The sequence below is a fragment of the Mustela erminea genome, chromosome 9, assembly GCF_009829155.1.
Source record: "Mustela erminea isolate mMusErm1 chromosome 9, mMusErm1.Pri, whole genome shotgun sequence".
NCBI classification, from domain to species: Eukaryota; Metazoa; Chordata; class Mammalia; order Carnivora; family Mustelidae; genus Mustela; species Mustela erminea.
In genome coordinates, this window is record NC_045622.1 from 55,022,410 (window position 1) to 55,044,395 (window position 21,986).

General features: G+C 41.4%; 1 protein-coding gene across 1 annotated transcript in view; it reads right to left on the reverse strand.

Moving 5' to 3' along the window:
* Positions 1-531: 531 nt before the first annotated feature.
* The window catches only part of RNF169 (ring finger protein 169), an 80,722-nt gene continuing 59,267 nt past the window's right edge, over positions 532-21,986 (reverse strand). Inside the window, exons 4-6 of the mRNA XM_032359585.1 lie at positions 21,356-21,474; positions 3,671-3,770; positions 532-3,072 (exon numbers count right to left, since the gene is read on the reverse strand). Of these exons, the coding sequence (XP_032215476.1) occupies positions 1,903-3,072; positions 3,671-3,770; positions 21,356-21,474 (1,389 nt within the window). The 3' untranslated portion in view covers positions 532-1,902. The remainder of the gene's footprint in view (positions 3,073-3,670; positions 3,771-21,355; positions 21,475-21,986) is intronic.

Genomic DNA, 21,986 nt, shown 5'->3' on the forward strand with positions numbered 1-21,986 from the left:
TAAGTAGTCACCAAGGAGGTTCCACATATCTCAATGATGACCAAAACGCTCACATCATCTCTGGAACTTCTCTCTGGAAACTATTCATGAGCCGCAGGAGGAAATGGCTCCAACTGCTTGATGGCTAGACCTCGTCTGTAACTCTGAACACTCCTGACCAACCTTCTCTTCTAGAGGCTTCAAACAGCTTCTGACTAGTTTCAGACTTAAAATTCTCCCTCCTGTCACCACATAGCTGCCCTGAGAAGAGGGGGCAAAAATCTCCTGAGAGGAATCAAATGAAGGTGACACAGGAAATCTCTAGTCACCAGGGGAGTCATCATTCTGGATCTCAGTGGAAAAGGTGACCATTAAGGTCCCTTCCAATTCTAACATCTTAGGAGTCTGTATTTCTAGATGTTTCTAGATGCTGAGGACGGTTCCAGAAATGTTTTTGCCAATGGCAACATCATTGGAAATCTGTGCAGTATCCTGCTGGAGCCACTCAAGGGGGACAACGCATACTGGGATACAGAAGCTCTAAAACCTTCGTTAAATTGCCAGTCACATGACTTTATAGGAACAGCTCGTACATGCACAGGGAATGCCAGCCCGAGATTCCCTAAAATCATCTCTTAATCCCTATTCTCAATGAGCCCAGACGGGCAGAAGCACCAAGCACCACCAGGGATGCAAAAGACACATGGTGTCAGCTCCTAAGGAAAGTAAACCCCAAAGGTCCATGGGACTGAATTTACCAGCTGCATCCAGCCAGATACCTTGTTTCCACAGTATGGAGTTTCAGCATCACTCTTGCCTGACTTCTGGGCAAATTTGGGGGGATTTTAGATCAACATTGCAGATAACCCTTGGACATGTGGAGAGTAGTAATGAAGTTCAACTGTAGTTTGTCTCACAAGGTGGAATCCCCTCCACCCCCCCACCCCCCAAACCCCGCCCAGAAAACAGAAAGCTGTAAAGTGGGGGGCCGGGCGGGCAAAGAAGGGTGGATATCTGCACAGTACTTTATAGCCCCCATCGATCTCAATTCTCTGCCTGTGGATCTTGCACAATCAGTACTCAAATGCTCGGTCAGCTTTCCCTAGGCTCCCCTGGCAGGTCCCTGGGTTGCTGTCCATTATGGCAACCTATCGAACGTGTTAGTGTGAAAAAATCTCTGGGATCTGCTGACAGGAGCCCCAGCAGTCAGCTGGGCTATGCCACTGAGTGAAGGACAGGACCTGAACGTCCGCCCTGCAGTTCCAGCCTCAAAAATGGCACTGATCCCACTTACAGGTGAGGCTCCCAGGAAGACCAGACTGAATGATAACCGTGAATGTGGTCTGTCAACTACAGAGCATTAATCCAATGTTAGTTTTTACACGGGGAAGGTAAACTTTTGTAGTAGGGTAAACTCAACTGATTTCATTAGGTGTATTTACTTGCAGCACAGGTAAGGAAAGGGGGGAACATGATCTTTTGGGATCTGCCAAACAGCGACACTGCTCCACTTCTCTAAGAGGGAGGGAACTTTTTATCTGCAAGGCTGATTTAAAATAACACCCTGTTGGAAGAAGTCAGGAGATCTGTCCGTTTCAGAAGGTATCCCCTGCCTCCTCTACCATCTCTAACTCTGGCCCCTGTGCTCCCGCATCTCGTTCCAAGTGGGTGCTGCCAGACCTGGCCCAGAAGCCCTCAGGGCTGGGGGTCTCTTAGGGGTGAGGCGTGCTTCTGGCTTCCGTCACCGAGAGGCAGAGACACAGCATCCTTGGACAGAGACCACAAAGGCCCTGGGACCTCTCCAAACTGTAGCAGACAGCGTTTTGCCGTGAAAAGAAACCCAAAGTGAGAACGCCCAGCTCTTCAGGATAAAATGATCAGGCCCAGAGACCTCGTGAAAACAGGTCACATGTTCCTGGGGCATTACTTGGCCCCGGCCACGTGGCTGGACCTCAGGAGATACTGATCCACGCTCCCTTTCCGCCGGCTCACAGTCCGCCTCTCGCTGTCGAATATGCGTTGCAGCTGCAGGGCCAGCCGCCGGTCCTCCTCCTCCTGCCGCAGCTTCTGTTCCATCTCCCGCAGGGCTGGGCCTGCCTCCCCGCCGCTTGGCCGCAGTTTCTTCAGGGAGCCATTCTGTTCCAAGTGCTTGGTCTTACAGTGTCTTTTCCGGCCCCGGCGCAAGGAAGGAAGGGGCTCCTCGCCGAGGTTGTCTGCCAGCACACCATTGGGCAGGTCAAAATGATTCGCAGTCTTCAGCTGCTTCTTTGTTTTGAGGACCGCCCCCAGAACGCTATTTTTGGGTAGCGCAGAATGAACCACTGGGTTTTTCACGGTTGTGCTCTGACAGGTGGTGTCTAACTTGGCCTCTGGGGTGGGCCCCGGCCCTTCCTCCTGCTCTCTCTCTGAGGAAGTCCCACTGGCGCCCACACGCGGTTCTGAAGAGCAGCGGGTTTCGGATGCAACCTCGGGGCTCCTTTTACTCTCGCTGCCGGCTTCCACTTTTGTTTGGCTCACAGAGGGGAAAGAATCGAGGCCAGTGGGGGTGGGTCCGGCACACGCAGAGAGGGCCTGCCCACCCGCCAGTCTCGTCTGGAAAGTCAGAGGTGGCTTTTCCTTGCTAGAATGGGTAACTTCGGACACTACTAAGTCTTCCCCTGTTTCTGGAGCCAGGGATGTGAGGGTGGCTTTTGAAAGGGTCTTTTTGATCTGCCGCTCCTGAAAGATCTGTTCCCACTTTTTGAGGATCCTTGGGCTAGCCTCATAAGAAGTCTGCTTCTGCAGGCTTCTGTTGAGGTTGCGGGGTGTTGATTTGATGATGAGGGGACTGAGCACCCGGCCATCGGGGAGTCTCTTGGGAGGAGTACAGGGTGAGCAGACAATGGGCTTGAAATGGTTTAGCTCCTCAGAGATGCTGTCGTTGCTCTCAGGACTGATGGAGCGCTCTGGCTTATGCAGAGAAGCCAAGGATGAGAGGGAACTGAAGGGGAGACGTTTTTCCACCGTTAAGTCCGGGGCGGAGAGGCAGCGGTTGTTCTGAGTGGACAGGAGGACGCCAATGATGGGGTTGGAGCCTGGGGCCATAGCTGTGACCTAAAAGAGGTTAAAAAGATTTTATAGACATGCATATAGACATACTGTCTCTCTTCACAGTTCCTTCATGATGGTAGAAAAAGGACAGCAGGGGAAGGCTAAGAAAAGGGATAAAGGGTGACAGGAGAGTAAGAAAGGGGCAAAATCCCTACCCAGAACACACACCATTTGCAGAAATTCCTACACAACTGAAACAATTAATAAAATTGAAAACCTATGGGGAATAAGACTGATGAATCACTGAACTCTACTTCTGAAACTAGTAATACACTACTCATTAATTCATTGAATTTAAGTTTAAAAGAAAGAAAAAAAAAGGGTAAGAGAAGGAAAGGAAAGGAAAAGGAAAAGAAAACCTACGGGGAAAAAAACTCAACCAGAACTTTCAAAAAATTCTTCTACTGGCCTTCAATTCCACCCATCTGGCTACTAATTCAAACTCTCGTCCTTCACATTTATTTGCAAACTTCTTCAACATAATCAGTATGCCTGGGACCCACTGTGCCTCTGCTCATCTGGAATAGTGTCTTCTGCGGCCACGTGCAGGAAGCCACCAGATGGGAGCGGAGAACTCCAGAAGCCCGTGTCGGCGGTGTACCTTGGTTTTGCTGGTTGGGGCTGCTCGTAGTCGGCTCTTTGCTCTGTCTTGAGCAGTGTCACTGCAACTCTGACTCCTTTCCACCTTGGAATTTAAGTTCCTAAATAAATAAACACAAGACAGTCAAAAGGAGCCCATATGCTAACTAAGGAAAAAAAATGACAATCTCTTCTGTGCTTTCAAAGCCAAGTGCCAAGAAAGACATTCCCTTGGGAAGCTACAACAGGAAATCAGTTAGTTTACTAAAAAACATGCTCTAAGAACAAATCCTGTCAAAAGTACTTTTGGTTTAAGCCTTTGTTTCCAAACTAGACCTGGCTTAAGTGATAAAAGGCTGTTCCAGGCTGTTCTGCTCCTGCTTAGAGAGATGTAGGGATACTTTGCCTTCTTTAATAGGGTGGATCCAGTGTTAAAACCACCGATACAAACAACAAATTTTTTTTAGGCCCAAACATCTCCTCAAGCAATCTGTTAGCCACAAAACAAATATTTAAGTACTTACAAAATACACAGCAGTGCACTAAACTTTTAAGTAAGGAGTCAAAATTAAATGCAGTCTCTTCCTTAACTCATTACCTTGGAGCTTCCGAAGGCCTAAATCCTGGTGATTTAAGGCATTTCAAGGACACATGGTTTTTTGGTCTTAGTCATGCAACATTATAACCCAACCCAACCCCACAGTACCCGAACGGTAACATTAATCTTACTGTGTAAGAATTATATGCAGATGACTGTTACCTACCCTGCTGAGAAGGGGGAACTGTAGGAATTTTTTTTTTTTTTAACTCAGGATTATCTTATTATTCACCTTTTGTTCCTACCCTCCAATCTGTGCCTCATATACGGCCTGTGAGAAAAATGCTTTTACCACCAATGTGTCCAGCTGTTACTTTACCTGTGCTGCAACTCTATGCAACAAGCATTTATCATACACTTCCTATATGCCAGTCCCTGAGAAGCACCATGTGGGCGCTGGGAATACTGAGAAAAATGACATAGTTTAAGGTCTTCACGGAATCAGAGTCCAGTGGGGCAGACAAATAAATAATTCAGTATACTACAGTGAAATGGTACAACAATAAAAGTATGTCTAGGAGACAGAATGGCATGAAAGAGTCATGAAGTACCTGGGATGGAGTGAGAGCAGGGCTGGAAAAGCCTCCCTGTGGCACATGTATTTTGAAAGATCAATAAGAATTTGCCAGAAGTCAAGGTGGATGTGGATGATCCCAAGCGGAAATTATTTCCTTGAATGATTTTATTTAGCTTTAGAATGAACTACATCATCATAGCTACTCTTTTGTAGCAAAAGATTTACTTTTTTAAAGTTTCAGTATGCTAGGATTAGCTCAGAAAACTTACAAAGGAGGAAATAAGGTACATTTCTAGGTGTCTCTCCTCTCCCCATATCTCTAGCAAAGGCCTGTCCTACCTGCCCTCAGTGGCTTCTATTCTAGCATTTCTGTGCTGTTCCTCCCCTTCAAAAACCTCTCATCTTCTGTCTCATCACCTTGCTATATGGTTCCATCTGCTATACTCATCTAGGCCACGTTATCAATAAGAAAATATGGTGGCCAACCTGCATATGTCTAAACTTTGTCAAGAAAATTCAACACTGAACCTAAGCGAATAATGTGAGCATCGTAATGTCTAGTGGGAAATGTGTTTTGGAACAGGGAGGAAATTTCAACATCACCCTACAAAGGCAGCTGCTTAAAAATCAGCTTGGTTCATATTTTACCTAGAACAGTACTGAAATTCTTTTGCATTCCCACCACTCACAGAAACCGTCAGTGGTGTAAGCTGCCTGGAAGTTAAGTAGATGACAGATTACAATGCTGGAGTGAACAACATAGACTTTGGGTCAGGTGGAATCAACATAGGGCTGAAAGAGAATGCATTACTATTTCAAATATGTGACTTGTTTGACATCATTCCACTGGAGTAACAGTAGACATTTAGAGAAAAAGGATTTTCTGACCAACATAAGAACAGTGTAACTTTTATTGGAACGGTTCACCAATAGCTGTCTTGGGAGATACTGAGCTCCATATCATTACAGGTGCTCAAACTGAGGCTGGACCCATACTTTAAGGTCCAAATATTCCATAATTAAAAATTAGCTTAGGGGCTCCTGGGTGGCTCAGTTGGTTAAGCATCTGCCTTCGGCTCAGGTCATGATCCCAGGGTCCTAGGATCGAGACCCGCATCAGGCTCCCTGCCCAGCGGGGAGCCTGCTTCTCCCTCCACCTGCTGCTCCCCCTGCTTGTGCTCTTTCTCTGACAAATAAATAAATAAAATCTTTAAAATAAATAAATAAAGATTAGATTAATATAATTTTTAAAACAGGCCATGTATCCGTATTTTCAGCAGTAGCAGTCGAATTTGAAGACTCTTGGCTACGTGCCCAAAGTATCAGATGTACAAATCACAGCCACCTATCTGGGGAGAACCTCTTCACATGCCCCCTAAACTCCATTCTGGTGAAAGAAAAGGCCCAGAGAGGAAACCTGTAGTTGCAGAGTTGAGTATACAACAAGGACACCCAACATAGTTTCTGACGATTTAAAATCTATTTGGTAAACCTCGGTATGGCTGACACTGCCATTGTCTCTCCCATTCGCCTGGTCAGCCGACTTTACTGAGCAACAGCTCTGTGCAAAGCAAGAGAGACAGACTGATGAGAGAGAATCTTGACCCACGGGAGCAGCCAGTCAGTTAAGTCCACCATATATGTCACAGAAGTGCTATAAGAGAGCAGTAATTGTACAGCTAAACTCTTCAAGCATTTCCTTCTGAGAGTTTCATAGTTTCTGCCCTTACATTTAGGTATCTGATGCAATCTGACTTCTCTCTTGTATTTGGTGTGAGGCTGGGGTCCAACTTCATTCCTTTAGCATTCCTTTAGCATGTGGCTATCCGGTTGTGGTCCCAGCACCTAAATGAAGACTATTCTTCCCCCCATAGAACAGTCTTGGTACCCTTACGGAAAATCAGCTGACATATGGGTTTATTTCTGGACTCCCAATTCTGTTCCGCTGATTGATATATCTACCCTTATTTCAGTACCACCCTCTTAATTACTGTAGTATGCCAGAAATTCTGAAATCAGGCAGTGTGAGTCCTCTGCCCTTGATCTTTTTCAAGACTGTTTTAGCTGTTTGGGATCCTCTGCAATTCCTTATGTGAATTTTCATTGCAGCTTGTTCGTTGCTGCAAAAGAGGAGACTGTAATTTTAATAGGTATTACAATGAATCTATAAAACAAGTTGGGGGATATTGCCAATCTTAACAATGTTAAATCTAATCCATGAACATAGAAGGTCTTTCCCTTCATTTAAGCTTTCTTCAACTATTTCAACAATGTTTTGTAGTTTTCACTTTATAAGCCTTGTACCTCCTTGGTTAAATTTACTCATGACTATTCTACTCTTTTTGATGCTATTGTAAATGGAATTGCTTTCCTAATTACATTTTCAGATTGTTCATTGCTAATAGTATAGAAATGCAACTGATTTTTATGTGGTGATCTTCTACCCTGCAACTGGTTAAATTTATTAGTGTTAATAGTTTTTCCAAAGTTCTAATATTTTTTAGGATTTCCTAGGAATAATATCATGTCATCTGTGAACTGAGATAATTTTACTTCTCGCTCTGTAATCTGGATGCTTTTTCTTTTTTCCAGCTTTATGAGATATCATTGACGTATAATATTGTATACATGTAAAGTGTACAATGGGTTGATCTGATACACTTATATATTGTGAGATGATTACCATAGTAGAGTTAACATCTCCATCACCTCACATAATTACCATTTTTTTGTGGTGAGATCATTTAACTTCCAAGTATACTTGAAGGCAGCTTTCTTTCAAGTATAATACAGTATTGTTAACTCTAATTACCATGTTGCACATATGATGCCCAGAACTCACTATGGAGTGTACCCTTGACCAAGATTTCCCCATTTCCTCTATTCTCTGACAACCATGTTTCTGCCTTCTGTTTTTATGATTTGACTTTTTTAAGATTCCACATATAAGTAATATCATAGAGGCAGCATCTTTCTCTCTTATTTTACTTAGCATATTGTCCCCAAGGTCCACCCATGTTGTTGCAAATGGCAGAATTTCCTTCTTTCTCATACCTGAATAATATTCCACTGTGTGTATGTGTGTGTGTGTACGTGTGTATACAGATAGCACATTTTCTTTATCTATTCATCCATGGATGGACACTTCGAGAGTTTCCATAGCTTAGCTATTGTGCATAATGTTGCAATTAACATGCGAGTGCATATATCTCTTGGAGATCCTCATTTCATTCCTTTAGATGTATATCCAGAAGTGGGATTACTGGATCATATGGTAGCTCTGTTTTCATTTTTTGAGGAAACTCCAAACTGTTTCCACACTAGCTGTACCAGTTTGCATTCCCACCAGCAGTGCACAAGGGTTCCCTTTTCTCCACATCCTCACCAACACTCATCTCTTATTCTCTTAAGGAAAATAGCCTTTCTGACAGGTGTGGGGTAATAGCTCACTGCGGTTTTGATTTGCATTTCCCTGATGAATAGTGATACTGAACATCTTTTCAAGTACCTGATGGCCATTTTTTTTTTTTTAAGATTCTATTTATTTGAGAGAGAAACAGAGAACAGGAGAGCAAAAGCAGGAGGAGTGGCAAAGGGAGAGGAAGAACCAGGCTCCCTTCTGAGCAGGGAGCCCGATGCAGGGCTCTATCCTAGGACCCTGGGATCATGACCTGAGCTGAAGGCAGACACTAACCAACTGAGCCACCCAGGCACACCCCTGTTGGCCATATGTACATGTCTTTGAAAAAATGCCTGTTTAGTTCCTCTGCTGATTTTTCATTTGGGTTGTTTGGGGGGTTTTCTTACTGTTGTTATTGGGGTATGTGTGTGTGTGTGTGTGTGTGTGTGTGTGTGTGTGTGCAGGTGTGTGCAATGTGCTATTGAATTGTATGAGTTTCTTAAATACTTTGGATATTAACTCCTTATCTGACAGATGATTGATAAATATTTTTTCCCATCCCTCAGGTTGCCTTTTCATTCTGTTGACTGTTTCTTTTGCTGTAAAGAAGACTTTTAGCTTGAAGTAGCCCCACTTATTTCCCTTTTTGCTTTTATTGCTTATGGTTTTGGTGTCATATCCAAAAAAATTATTGCCATGACCAATATCAAATAATTCTTCTCCTATATTTTCTTCTAGGAGTTTTACACTTTCAGGTCTCATGTTTAAGTCTTTAATCTATTACAAATTAGTTCTTGTGAGTGGTGTAAAAATAGGCATCCATTTCATTCTTCTGCATGTGATTATGCAGGTTTCCCACTACCATTTGTTGAAGAGACTGTCCTTTCTCCACTGACTATTTCTGGCTCCCCTGTCTAACATTAGCTGACCATGCATGCACTGGTTTATTTCAGGGCTCTCGCTTCTATTTCTTTGGACTATTTTTTATGGCAGTACCACACTGTTTTGATTAATATAGCTTTGTAATACAGTCTGAAGTCAGGAAGTGTGATACCTTCAACTTTATTCTTTCTCAAGAACAAAGGCTATTTGGGGTCTTTCATGGGTCCATACAAATTTTAGGGTTGTTTCTGCTACTTCTATGAAAAAGGTCAACAGAATATTGATATAGGTGGTTTGGTTGGTATAGAGTTTTTATTATTAATTCCTCTGATCCATAAACAGGGACAGCTCTCCATTTATTTGTGTCTTCAATTTCTTCCACCAATGTCTTACAGTTTTCAACGTACAGATATTTCACCTTCTTGGTTAAATTTATTCCCAAGTTTTTTGTTTTTTGATGCTATTGGTGAATAGGGCTGTTTGCTTTTTTTTTTTTTAAGATTTTTAAAAAATTTATTCATTGGAGAGAGAGAGAGCAGCACAAAGTAGAGGGAGGGGCAGAGTGTGTGTGAGAGAGAGAGAGAAAAAGAGAGAGAAGCAGACTCCCTGCTGAGCGGGAAGCCTGACACAGGCCTCAATCCCAGGACCTGGAGATCATGACCCAAGCTAAAGGCAGATGTCTGAGCCACCTATTTCTTTTTCTTTTCTTTTCTTTTTTTTTTTTTTTTTTAAGATTTATTCATTAGAGAGAGAGTGTGTGTGTTGGGAGAGGGAGAAAGGGAGAGATTCTCAGGTGGACTCCGGGCTGAGTGCAAAAGCCCAATGCGGAGCTTGATCTCACAACCCTAAGATCATGACCTGAGCTAAAATCAAGAGTCAGATATCTATCTGACTGAGCCACCCAGGTGTCCCGGGGCTGTTTTCTTTCTTTTTCAGATATTCCATTGTTAAGTGTTAGAAACGTAAGTGACTGCTGTATGCTAATTTTGTAGCCAGCAACACTACTGAATTCATTGACTAGCTCTAACAGTTTTTTGGTGGTTTTTAGGATTTTCTGTATATAAGAGCATATCATCTACAAACAAAGACAATTGTACTTCTTGCTTTCTAATTTGGTGAAGACTCTCTGAGTTTGTTTGGTGACCTGTGAGCTTCCCCAAAATAGACAGCCAAACCTCTCCCCAAATTTAGTTCTTACTTCTTTAAATAACTTTTCTACTCCCTTCTCCTGCTCTTCTCCTTCTGGAACTCTAATAATTTGCAAATTGTTTCTTTTGATGCTATCCCACAGGTCATACTGGCTTTCTTCACTTGTTTCTCATTCTCCTTTCTTCTGCTTGATCCACTCTGATGTTGATGTTCTCCGCTGTGTTTTTCTTTTCATTCACTGTATTCTCCAGCTCCAGAATTTTTGTTTGGTTCTTCCCTAAGATTTCTCTTTGTGAGATTTCTCTTTCCTTTTTTTATTGTACTGTTGTCCTGATTTAGTTGAACTGTCTTTCTGTATTTCTTGTAGCTCACTAAGCTTCCCAAAATAGCTATTTTGAAGTCTTTATTGGGTATATCACAGATCTTCATGTCTTTGGGATTCATTACTGGAAAATTATTATGATCTTTTAATGGTGTCATATTTCCTTGGTTTTTCATGCTTCTTGAAATGTTGCATTACTGTCTTCACATCTGAAGTAGCAGTCACTTCCTCCATTCCTCTTCATTAACTGCCTTTGGGAGAGAAGTATCTTCCATCAGCCTTGGTAGGGATTCTGAGGCTTTCTTAGACCTTCTATGGGTACTCCTGTTCCTTGCTTCTTGCTTCCTCTTGTGGCAGAAATCTTAAGCTTGTATGACTTTTCTTGATCCTGGAACATACCAGGTCAAAGCATCCCTTCTGCTTTTCCAAGGGTGGCACTAAAGATCAAGTTTGTGGTCTCTCCCTCCTCCAGAGAGTCTGACTGGCTTTCTACAGTATTCATCTACCAACACTCACTCTCACTACCACTGGGAATATGTACTGGAAGCAGGCGACAAGGTGGAGGTGTGAATAACGTGTACAATGTGCTGGTAGTGCCTGTGAGTCAGGTGGGAGGGTCCACAGATGAAGATCTGGTTATTTATTTGACATTTTTCTTCATTTTAAATCTAGGCCTTTAAAGCTATAAATTTACCTCTAAGCACTACTTTTAGTGCATTCCAACAGTTTTAGTATGGTGGGTTTCATTTTCATTCCTCTGAAGGTATTTTCTAATTTCTCTTGTGATTTCTCTTTTGATCCATTGCTTTTTTTAATGTATTGTTTTAATATCCACATATTTGTGAATTTTCCAATTTTTCTTCTGTTACTGACTTATAGCTTCATTCTGTTGTGGTCAAAAATGGTATTTTGTATTATTCCGATCTCTTAAAATTTATTGAGATTTGCTTTAGGCTGTAACATATGGTCTATTCTAGAGATTGTTCCACATGCACTATAGTAAAATGTGTGTTCTGCTGTTGTGTAGGAAAGTGCTTTATATATGATAAGTCTATTTGGTATATAGTGTTGTGAAAATCTTCTATATCCTTGTTTACCTTTCATCTGTATATTATATCCATTACTGAAAGTGGGTATTAAAGTCTCCAAGTATTATCATTAAAATTCCTACTGGCCCCTTCAATTCTGTCAATTTTTGCTTCACATATTTTGTGCCTTTATTATTAGGTGTATATGTGTTTACAATGATTATATCTTCCTTTTTTTTTTTAAAGTATTCTCTACACCAAACATGGGGCTCAAATTCACGATCCAGAGATCAAGAGTCACATGTTCTACTGACAGAGTCAGTCAGGTGCCCCATATAATGGTTATATTTTATTAACAGATAGACATTTGTATCATTATACAATGCCTGTCCCGTCTCTTGTAGTAATTTTTGTCATAAAGTCTACATTGTCTAATTAGTTAAGCCACTCCAGCCAGTTCTCTTTTGGTCACTATTTACATAGAATATCTTCTTTTATCCTATCGTTTTCAACTTATTTCTGTCTTTGGATCTAAAGGGGTCTCAGCATATAGTTGGATTTTGGGGCGGGGGGGAGAGGCAGAGGGAGAGAGAGAATCTTAAGCAGACTTCACGCTCAGTGCAGAGCCCAACGCAGGGTTCAATCTCACAACCCTGAGGTCACGAACTGAGCTGAAACCAGGTCAGACACTTAACCAACTGAGCCACCAGGCACACCTATTAGGATCATATTATATATATATATATATTTTTTTTAAAAGATTTTATTTATTTATTTGACAGAGATCACAAGTAGGCCGGGGTGAGGGGAGCAGAGAGCCCGATGTGGGGCTCGATCTCAGCACCCTGGGATCATGACCTGAGCCGAAGGCAGAGGCTTTAACCCACTGAGCCACCCAGGAGCCACTAGGATCATATTTTTTTTAAAACCATTCTACCATCTCTTTTATTTGGAGAGTTTAAGTCATTTACATTTAATGTAATTACTAATAAGGAAGGACTTACTTCCGCCATTTTGCTATTTGTTTTCTCTATGTCCTATACCTTTTTTGTTTCTAAATTCTCCATTAATGCCTTCTTTTCTATTAGATATTTTCTGTGTACTACTTTGAGTCTCTTCTTATTACTTTACTAAATATGTTGTAGTTATTTCCTAGTGATTGCTATGGGGACTACAATTAACATCTTAATTTACAAAATCTATTTCAAAATTAATAGCATAGCAGAATCTATTTCAAAATTAATAGCAATTCAATAGCATACAAAAACTTTGTTCTATATAACTCTATTCTTCCCCTTTTACATTGTTGTTACATGAAGAGCCACAAAAATCATGATGGTAAAAGCATCTTATAGCCATAAATGTATTATTCTTGTAGTATTTGGTCACAGTAACAGGATTCAAGACTAAGAATAGTCAGGACTAGTGAACTTGATAATATTGTTAGGGTTGGAAGAACTCAAAAATAAAAGAAGTAACTACTCTTACTACTTTGTGCACATCCATTTTTGTACCCCCAAACCCTAACACAGTGGATATAATTTAAAAATTTCTTATAAATGAACAAAAATTATGTACAGAAACACCTCTCTCCTCCTTACGAAAACAAAACAAAACCAGAAAACTTCAACATTCATTAGGAATGTAGTATCTGTCAGGCACTGAGCTGCTTTAAATATATTTTATCACTTTTAATACATAGAGAAACCCTACGAGACAAGCATCATCATCCTCATTTTACAGACAAAGAACTGAGGGAAATGATCTTCCAAGGTCACACAGCTGAAGCCAAGGTTTAAACCCATATCTCTATAGATACTAAGCCTGTGCTCTTTCTACCACAACATATTGATCTTTCATTCTACTCTGCCACAGAACAGACCCAGCACATCTAGGGAAGCTCTCTTTTCCAAAAACATAATGGAGTCATAAACAAGAGAAAGCAGCATTGTCTGAAAGGCAACTGGCTTAAAATTTCCATTGCCAAGAGACCAGATGGTTTCTGGGATGTAGAGTTAGGCTAAAAATACCAACAACCACAATGAATCTGACTTACAAAGAAAAGGAGGGGCAGCCAGTATAAACATGCAGCTGGAAAGCTAGAAGATTTAATGCTTATAAAACATTGCTTAAAGGGTATAAAACATTAGACAGCTCATGCTCTCAACTGTTCAATCATCACTCTCACATATCCAAAGCACATTAATTTTTTAATTAAACTCTCAAGTCTGGTAGAGCTGAGTTCAACCAAGAAGCTAAAGGCTGGACAGGAGACTCCTTTGAGTCCCTAACCTGCATGTATGAGCCCTCCCAACTACCACCACATACACACATACTTGAATGAAAGCAGCAGCTTCCTTAGGCTCAGATATGGGTGAGATTTTGTTATAATCCTTCCTTTATATATTTATGATCTGGGTTATCTGCCTTCTGTACGCTAGTATTCTTTTTTTTAAGTGTACAGTTTAATAGTTTTTAATTCACAGTTATTAGCACAATCAATTTTAGAATATTTCTATCACTTCAGACCCCTCAAATGGCAGGATAACTGGACAGGTTCTGTTTACCTCTGATAGAACTGGACAGAGTATAAATTAAACCAACAGAAGGAAGGCAGCTTTCCTTTGCAAAAGTAGATCATTTCAAAACCAGGTTCCAAGTGCAGAGTCTTTGGTCACAAGGGTTCTGACAATGGTTTGATGAGAAAGTGCATAAGTTTGATATAAAGAGAGACCTGAGTTCAGTTCCATCTCTGTCACTCTAATGAGGTGAGAAGCTCTTGGGTGATTTACTTAACGTCTTTGAGCGGCATGTTTCTTAGCTGTAAATTGGAAACAGTACTATAAAACTTGTAGAATTAATGTGAGAACTAAATGAAATGAGGAATGTAAAGTACTCAACGTGACAGGAAGCACGAAGAAAAACTAGCTCCCCTGATAGAGACCCCGACCACTCCCCATCCTGCCCTCTGAAAACTACCAAGTATTTCTGTGCTGGTGCGGCAGAGATTACTGACACCTATAATCCTGCCTCTCTCCCTAAATTCCACATCACTTCTCCTTAAGCTAGCTTCCCTTTCAACCAGATTCCACTACTTTTAACAAGATTTGTCCTCTTAATAACCAGCCCATCTGCTTGATTTGTTTCAATTCCTTTATCCCTCCCAAACACACACACACACACACACACACACACACACGGGCACAGGACATGACCCATGCCATCACCAAGTCTGTGGCTTCTTGTAACTCACTATGTCATCTTTTCTCTCAGTCTCCACTCCCCCATGGCTATTGTTGGGACTACTCCCCACATACAACTTGCTATGTCTAATCCTTAGATTCTTACAGAACTTTCCAACTACCATCACCCCCTTTATTTTCATGCCACAGCCTCATTCTCTCCACTCTTTAAAATTCTGCTTTAAGCCACTTCTAGATGCTTCCATTTTAGAGGTCGAAAGAATCTTAAACTATTCAGTAAAATCCCTGCCCAGCAGTAGGTCACCAAAACAACCTGAATTTTATATACATGAGACAGAAGGGGGTCAATTGAGTTTACCAGGGCTCACACTCCTACTTCCCTACCATCTCCCTAGACCAGCCTCCCCATCCCCACCTCTCTGGCTTTGCCTTCTTTCATCCATTCTAGAGCTATTCCTCCAATATCATAACACTCATATATGTATGGTATCTGTTACTGGAAAGCATCTATATTTTCATTTGTTCATTTTAAGGAAGAGGGACAAGTCTGCTTATTTTAATTTACTCCAACACTGACTGGGCACATTTAATACTGCTGAGTCTGTCAATCACTAACTATTTCTCCACCAACACACCTTATAGTAAGCACCTAAGGTCTCTTGATATGTCCCACTCTGAACCACAGACTCAGGCTTAAAGTATTTGGACATTAGAAAACAAAATAATGTGGTTCGTTTCTACTTAATTAAAGCTTAATTACTACTCAATGAGAAACAGATTTTTCTTTTATACAATCTATAAAAAGTATCACCATAAGCTGCTGTTAATGCATTAGAAGGCTAAAAGCAACTTTATACTCTATAAGCCTTATCAGTGTGGTCACTAGACTCCTCAAATCCCATATTAATCCTATGGAATCCAGTCTATAAAATAGCCACCAGCCCGTCTGTTCCTCAACAGCTCCCAGAGCCCTCCCTCCAATGCCGCAAGTCTGGCAGTTGATTCTACAAAACTCCGGTTTAACCTACCCGCAGGTACAAGAGCTATCTTATTCGATTACTCCCCAAGTATTTCTTGAGCTTCCACTACAGGCCAGGCACTGTACTAAGCACTGCAACTATAAGATGTTGTCCCTGCTCACAAAAGATTTAAAGTCCAGTGTGAAGACAGGCAGAGGTGCAGAGGGGTCCATACGAAGGAATGGGGGACAATGGGGTAGAGTAGGAAGAGCCAAGAAACCTCAGTTCTCAGATCCCTACTGTTCTAGCTATCTACAATTTAGCAAACCATGTTGTCTCTCCAGGCTTTAGTCTTCTCATCAGTAAAACAAAAGAATTAGATAATATTTAAAATCTTTTCCAGCTCTAAGAGTCCACATTCTAAAGATTTTATTTATTAATTTGACAGGGAGAAATCACAAGTAGATGGAGAGGCAGCCAGAGAGAGAGATAGGGAAGCAGGCTCCCTGCTGAGCAGAGAGCCTGATGCGGGACTCGATCCCAGGACCCTGAGATCATGACCTGAGCTGAAGGCAGAGGCTTAACCCACTGAGCCACCCAGGCGCCCCCAAGAGTCCACATTCTTAAAGAATTTAACAGGCGCACCTGGATGGCTCAGTGGGTTAAACCGCTGCCTTCGGCTCGGGTCATGATCCCAGGGTCCCGGGATCGAGCCCCGCATTGGGCTCTCTGCTCAGCAGGGAGCCTGCTTCCCCCCTTCTCTGCCTCTCTGCCTACTTGTGATCTCTGTCTGTCAATTAAATAAAAAATATATATATTTAAAAGAATGTAACAAAAGAGTGGCAGTAATAGTCACTGAACTTATCATGTACCAGAAATCCTGCTAGGCGCTGTATACTTAAGATACAATTTTATATGGAATGGCAATACTGGCAATGCTGGATTACTATCTTCTTTGTTGTTGTTCATTTTTTAAACTGGAAAGAGGATAGATGGTTGAATTATATTCCTTTTTATGATTATTCCTATTTCCAAGAAGAATCCAAAGTAACTTACTGCAAAAATACCTAAGACTGAGCCTTAACGGAGGACAGAGATCACATCAAGTAATAAATACAGAAAAAGTATTATACCGAAAGTTTTTTTGTTTTTTCTTTTAATAGGCCATGTTGGAAAGTCATGATGACTGAATTAAAAACCCTGTCCTAATTCTAAACCTCCTGATAGCCAAAGCAAAGAGGAGAATGCAAGTAGATATGTAGCCTTTTGAAAAGATACTACCTCAACACAGAAAGTTTTTTCAGCCTGAGCTTTTGGAAGAATTTGCAAATCAGGTTTTTTGTTTGATTCTAGTGAGGAAGAAGGGAATGAGGACTGAAGGGAAATAAGTATAAACAAACAAAAAAGTTTCTCAATATTTAAAATAAAAGTTTAACTTTACAATGATATATCTTATGCTTCAAGTTCATTTTTTTCCAATTAACATATATTTTGTGATTAACTTAGAAATGATCTTGGATTAAGTATTACTCTGCCTCCCATCAAGAAGTTTCATTTTCAATAGGACTGCAAAAGTTTACAAACAGTTCTTTACAGCCCTCTTTGCTTTGAATTTTTCACATAGAAAGAGACTGAGCTGTTGGCAAGACTCATAACCAGAACCAATTAATGGATTCCTTCCAAAATAACCATCCTATTAGGCCTACTCACTCTTACCTCCATGCCTTTGGGCTTAAGAAACACTTATGAAGTAGATAAGTAAAACAAATGCAGATTGATTTGATTTAAATACAGTTGTAAAAACTTCCAAACCTTTTATATATGACCTCTCTTTAGGATAAGAAATTAACGGAGAAAACCTATTTTTTTTTTTAAGATTTTATTTATTTGACAGTGATACAAGTAGGCAGAGAAGCAGGCAAAGAAAGAGGGGGAAGCAGGCTCCCTACTGAGCAGAGAACCCGATGCGGGGCTCGATCCCAGGACTCTGGGATCATGACCTGAGCCGAAGGTAGAGGCTTAACCCACTGAGCCACTCAGGCGCTCCAAAAACCCATTCTTTTGTTGTTGCTTAACACATGGAAAAAAAGTCACGTGACATATCCAAAAACTATTAAAAATGCTAATACTTTTTTAATACTTTTTTTACAGTGGTAAAATATATATAACATAAAAGTCACCACTTTAACCATTTAAGTTTACAGTCACACTGTTGTGCAACCATCGCCATGTTAATTATTTTTTAATATATCCAAAAGCTACATCCCATTTTGTTAGAGTAGGCAGTTAGTTAGGCTTTAACAGGATGCCTGGAGGCCAGCCAAGAAGGGGAGGCACATCAGGGCTCACTACTGCTATCAGGGAAAGTTAGAGACCCATCCTGGCTGTGCTCCAAAAACAAAGCCACAGAAGCCAGATCAAACCAGACAGATCCAAGACAAAGAAGGCCAGAGACCTAGACCAAGTAGGGAGGAAAGGTGTGAAATCCTGCTCCCAAGAAATAAATATCCCACACCCTGGTGAACAACTGTCAATAAGAGACAGACACCCAGGGGCACCTGGGTGGCTCAGTGGGTTAAGCCGCTGCCTTCGGCTCAGGTCATGATCTCAGGGTCCTGGGATCCAGTCCCGCATCAGGCTCTCTGCTCAGCAGGGAGCCTGCTTCCCTCTCTCTCTCTCTCTGCCTGCCTCTCCATCTACCTGTGATTTCTCTCTGTCAAATAAATAAATAAAATCTTTAAAAAAAAAAAAAAAAAAGAGACAGACACCCAACCCCAGGGCACTCTCCCAGAGCTTGCCCATCCTCACATCTCAACAGTGGACTCTCGCTTTCATAAATTTTCCTACTTGCACCGCTCAACTGTTCTGTCTGATCGATCCTTGAATTCTTTCTTGCAAGGAGACCCCGAGCCTTCAGCGACATCTTTGGGATGGGATGGGCTGGGTCCAGGCCTCAGGGCCGAGGATCTCACCAGCTCACCTGGCAACAATTTCAGCACTAACAAGTCCATATCGTTTTTCTAAGTATCCTTTGGAACCGAAATTTAAATATTTTCTTATCTAAGGAAGAAAAGCATGTTGACTACATAAAAGAGGCAATTCACAGTATTACCATAATTGATCTTCCAATCTAAGTTTTCCATGACATCAGCGAACTATATCCTAAAAATATATGCCTACCAACCAAAACCAATGAATTGTTTTAATAATTGTACTAATAACTGAACTCACTCCACAACCTTGGATATTTGGAAATGAATGCTGAAATGTGTAAGACAAATTGCAAACACTCCTTAATAGTAAAATTTTAAGTGACTCTTTTCCTATAAAGTAGTCCCATTGTGGCTCAACAGAGAAAGGGCAAGCGTGGGCCAAGGAGAAGGAAAAGAAGATATGTTACAGAGATTCCAGAGCCACACATAATCAAAAGCAAACCCTGGGCACCTGGGTGGTACACTAGGTTGGGCATCTGACTCTTGGTTTTGGCTTAGGTCGTGATATCAGGATCATGGAATTGAGCCCCAATTCAGGCTCTGTGCTCAGTACAGAGACTGCTTGAGATTCTCCCCCTCTCCCTGTGTCCCTCCCACTGGTGCGCGCTCTCTCTCTCTCCCCCAAATAAATAATAAATCTTTTTAAACATTTAAATTTAAATTTAAAAAAAGCAAACCCCTTCATAAGAGCTTTACATTTTATCCCTTAGAGAGAATTTTCTAAGTTCCTTGCAAGGCGGTTCTAAGTAATGACATATTAATCTGCCACCCCCTTTACAAGAACGAATTGTAAGAGTACAGACTGGAATTGGTGATAACCAATTGGGGCAATTTGGCCTTGGCATCATACTTGGATTTTAATAAAGAGTTCTCTTTTTTCTCAGTCATTTCAAATTATGAGATATTAATTAGCTAGTCATAACTGCCTAAAAGCAATATTTACTTGTTTTCAGGAGTATTTATAATGACTTAACTGGAATGAATGATACAATCTTTTTCTCTTTTCAGTAGATCTCTCTTATAATCATTAAAATATGCCTGCTGTAAACGGGGAACTCCATACATACAATCAGCAGCTGAAAAATTCTTAGGTAATCTTGAATTTTTTAACTTTAGAGGGCATCTGCAGTTCAAGCTCATATGCACAATGTAAGAGTTTCATCTTTACCATAAATGGAAAATATGCTGGCTTACATCTTTCCTTTTTTTTTCTTTTAAGATTTTATATGTTTATTTGACAGACAGTGATCACAAGCAGGCAGAGAGGCAGGTAGAGAGAGGAGGAAGCAGGCTCCCCACCAAGCAGAGAGCCCGACGCGGGACTCGATCCCAGGACTCTGGGATCATGACCCAAGCCGAAGGCAGAGGCTTTAGCCCACTGAGCCACCCAGGCGCCCCTGGCTTACATCTTTCTTATTGGGTTCTGATTACATCAATCAGACCTAAGTGGCTACAATATAGTGACCATTAAACAAATGTCAAATGAATGAATAAATACTCTAGGAAAGTGCCTTCCTGGAAAAAGGAGTTACCATTACCTAGCGAAGGGAAGGCATTTAAGGGAGCGGGGCGGGGGTGGGGTGGGGTAGTGAATTTTACTCTCAGAAATAACAGGAAAATCAGACGGCTCCAAAAGAACACATACAAAAAAGATTCAGAGATTCAGATATAAAAACTACATCAAGGGTCACAATAGTTTGTAATGTATAAAATTTGTAAACTTGGAAGCTTTTGGGGGTCACATTTATTAGTGATTAGAAATAAAAAGCCTCAGAATAAAAGAATAAATAGGTGCATCTCCACAGGGACAGCAAGAAGGAGAGATCTACCTTATGGGGCTGCTGGGAAGGAGGAGAGGAACCCCAGACGTAAGGGTGTGCAATGCCAGTCTTAACCAGAAACAGACAACAAAATGGCATAAGATGATGTCTTTTCATTTTAAACTAAAACAGAGAGCATGGCACATAGTTGCTGTTCACAAAATGCCTCCTGAGTGAATGATTCTTTTCTGCCATCCCTCCTCCATTTCTTCTTCCCTTTGTCCTATTTATGTATCCCGCCCCCCCAACCTCCCTTCCTGCCTTTTTCCTTCCATCCTTCCTCCTTCTTTCCTTTTTCCTTCCATCTAGTCCTTCATTATTCCTCCATCATCAACATCCATCTGTTTCCTCCTCCTTTTCCTCCCCACAGCCTGCAAAGTCTAAAGGATCAAGAGATTCCTTGAGGAAGGCCTTAGAAACTTTTCAGTTTGCCCTCTTGAAATCTATTCAAGATATATTTTAGTTCTAGGCATTGAAAATAAAATGAACTCTGGCCTCACTTCCTACAAAGAGAAAAAAGTCCACTGAGAGAATGGTTGGATATTGTTAAAAGAAGCTATCTTTGTGGTTCCCTCCTAGGATAGAAAGGCCACACTTCACAGCACAGAAATTAGCATAATCCTACCCTGAGGATCCCAGAAATATGTAAAACTTCCTTTCAGATCAGCTCCATGTTCCAAATGGATATCGGAAAACCAATTCCCACATCATTCCCCCCTTCCCACCTCCCACAAAGTGGCTGCAACAAATACTTTTGCTCCCTCCTGCCCCGGTCCCCTTCAGTCTCATACTATAAAACGAAAGAACCGCAACTGAATTCAGTACCAGTCTCTTACCCTGCCAGGAAAGCTAAGGAGTAGGAGTTGTTCTTGGAAACAAATGCGGAACGATGGGTCTGTGTCATCTTGCCTCGGGAAGGTTCTTCGTTCTCCGAATCTGAGAGGCGTGCAGGACACTGGCAAGAGACAAGGGAGATAACACAATTTGGTGGGTCCACGGACTCTCCCAAAGCTACTGTTTCTCAGCTGGTGTAGGTCATGTCTCTCTGAGCACCTGTGTTTCCAACTGCCTCTTAAAGATCCCAATCTGGATATCCCAAATGTGGCTCAAACTTAATATAGCCAAAATTCAGTTCACTCTTTTCTTCTCTGAGCCCCACTACCAACTCAGCTAGAAGCCTCAATGCCATCTCTTACTCTCTCCTTTCCCTTTCTTCAAAGTCATAATAACAGCGTATGGAGGTTCTGAATACACCCAGTACTTCTTGATAGTTTATTTCATTTGTGTTTAATATCAGCCCCATTAAGAAGAGATGACCCGCCTTCTCTATGTGGCAAACTGAGGCTTAGAACAGTTAATGTAGAGGACTGTAGAGTTAGTAAGTAGCTAACACAAGGACTTCAGAATGTCCGGTTCCAAACTGCTTCCATGCCGGTTCCACTCTACTCCACTCCACTCCTAAAAATG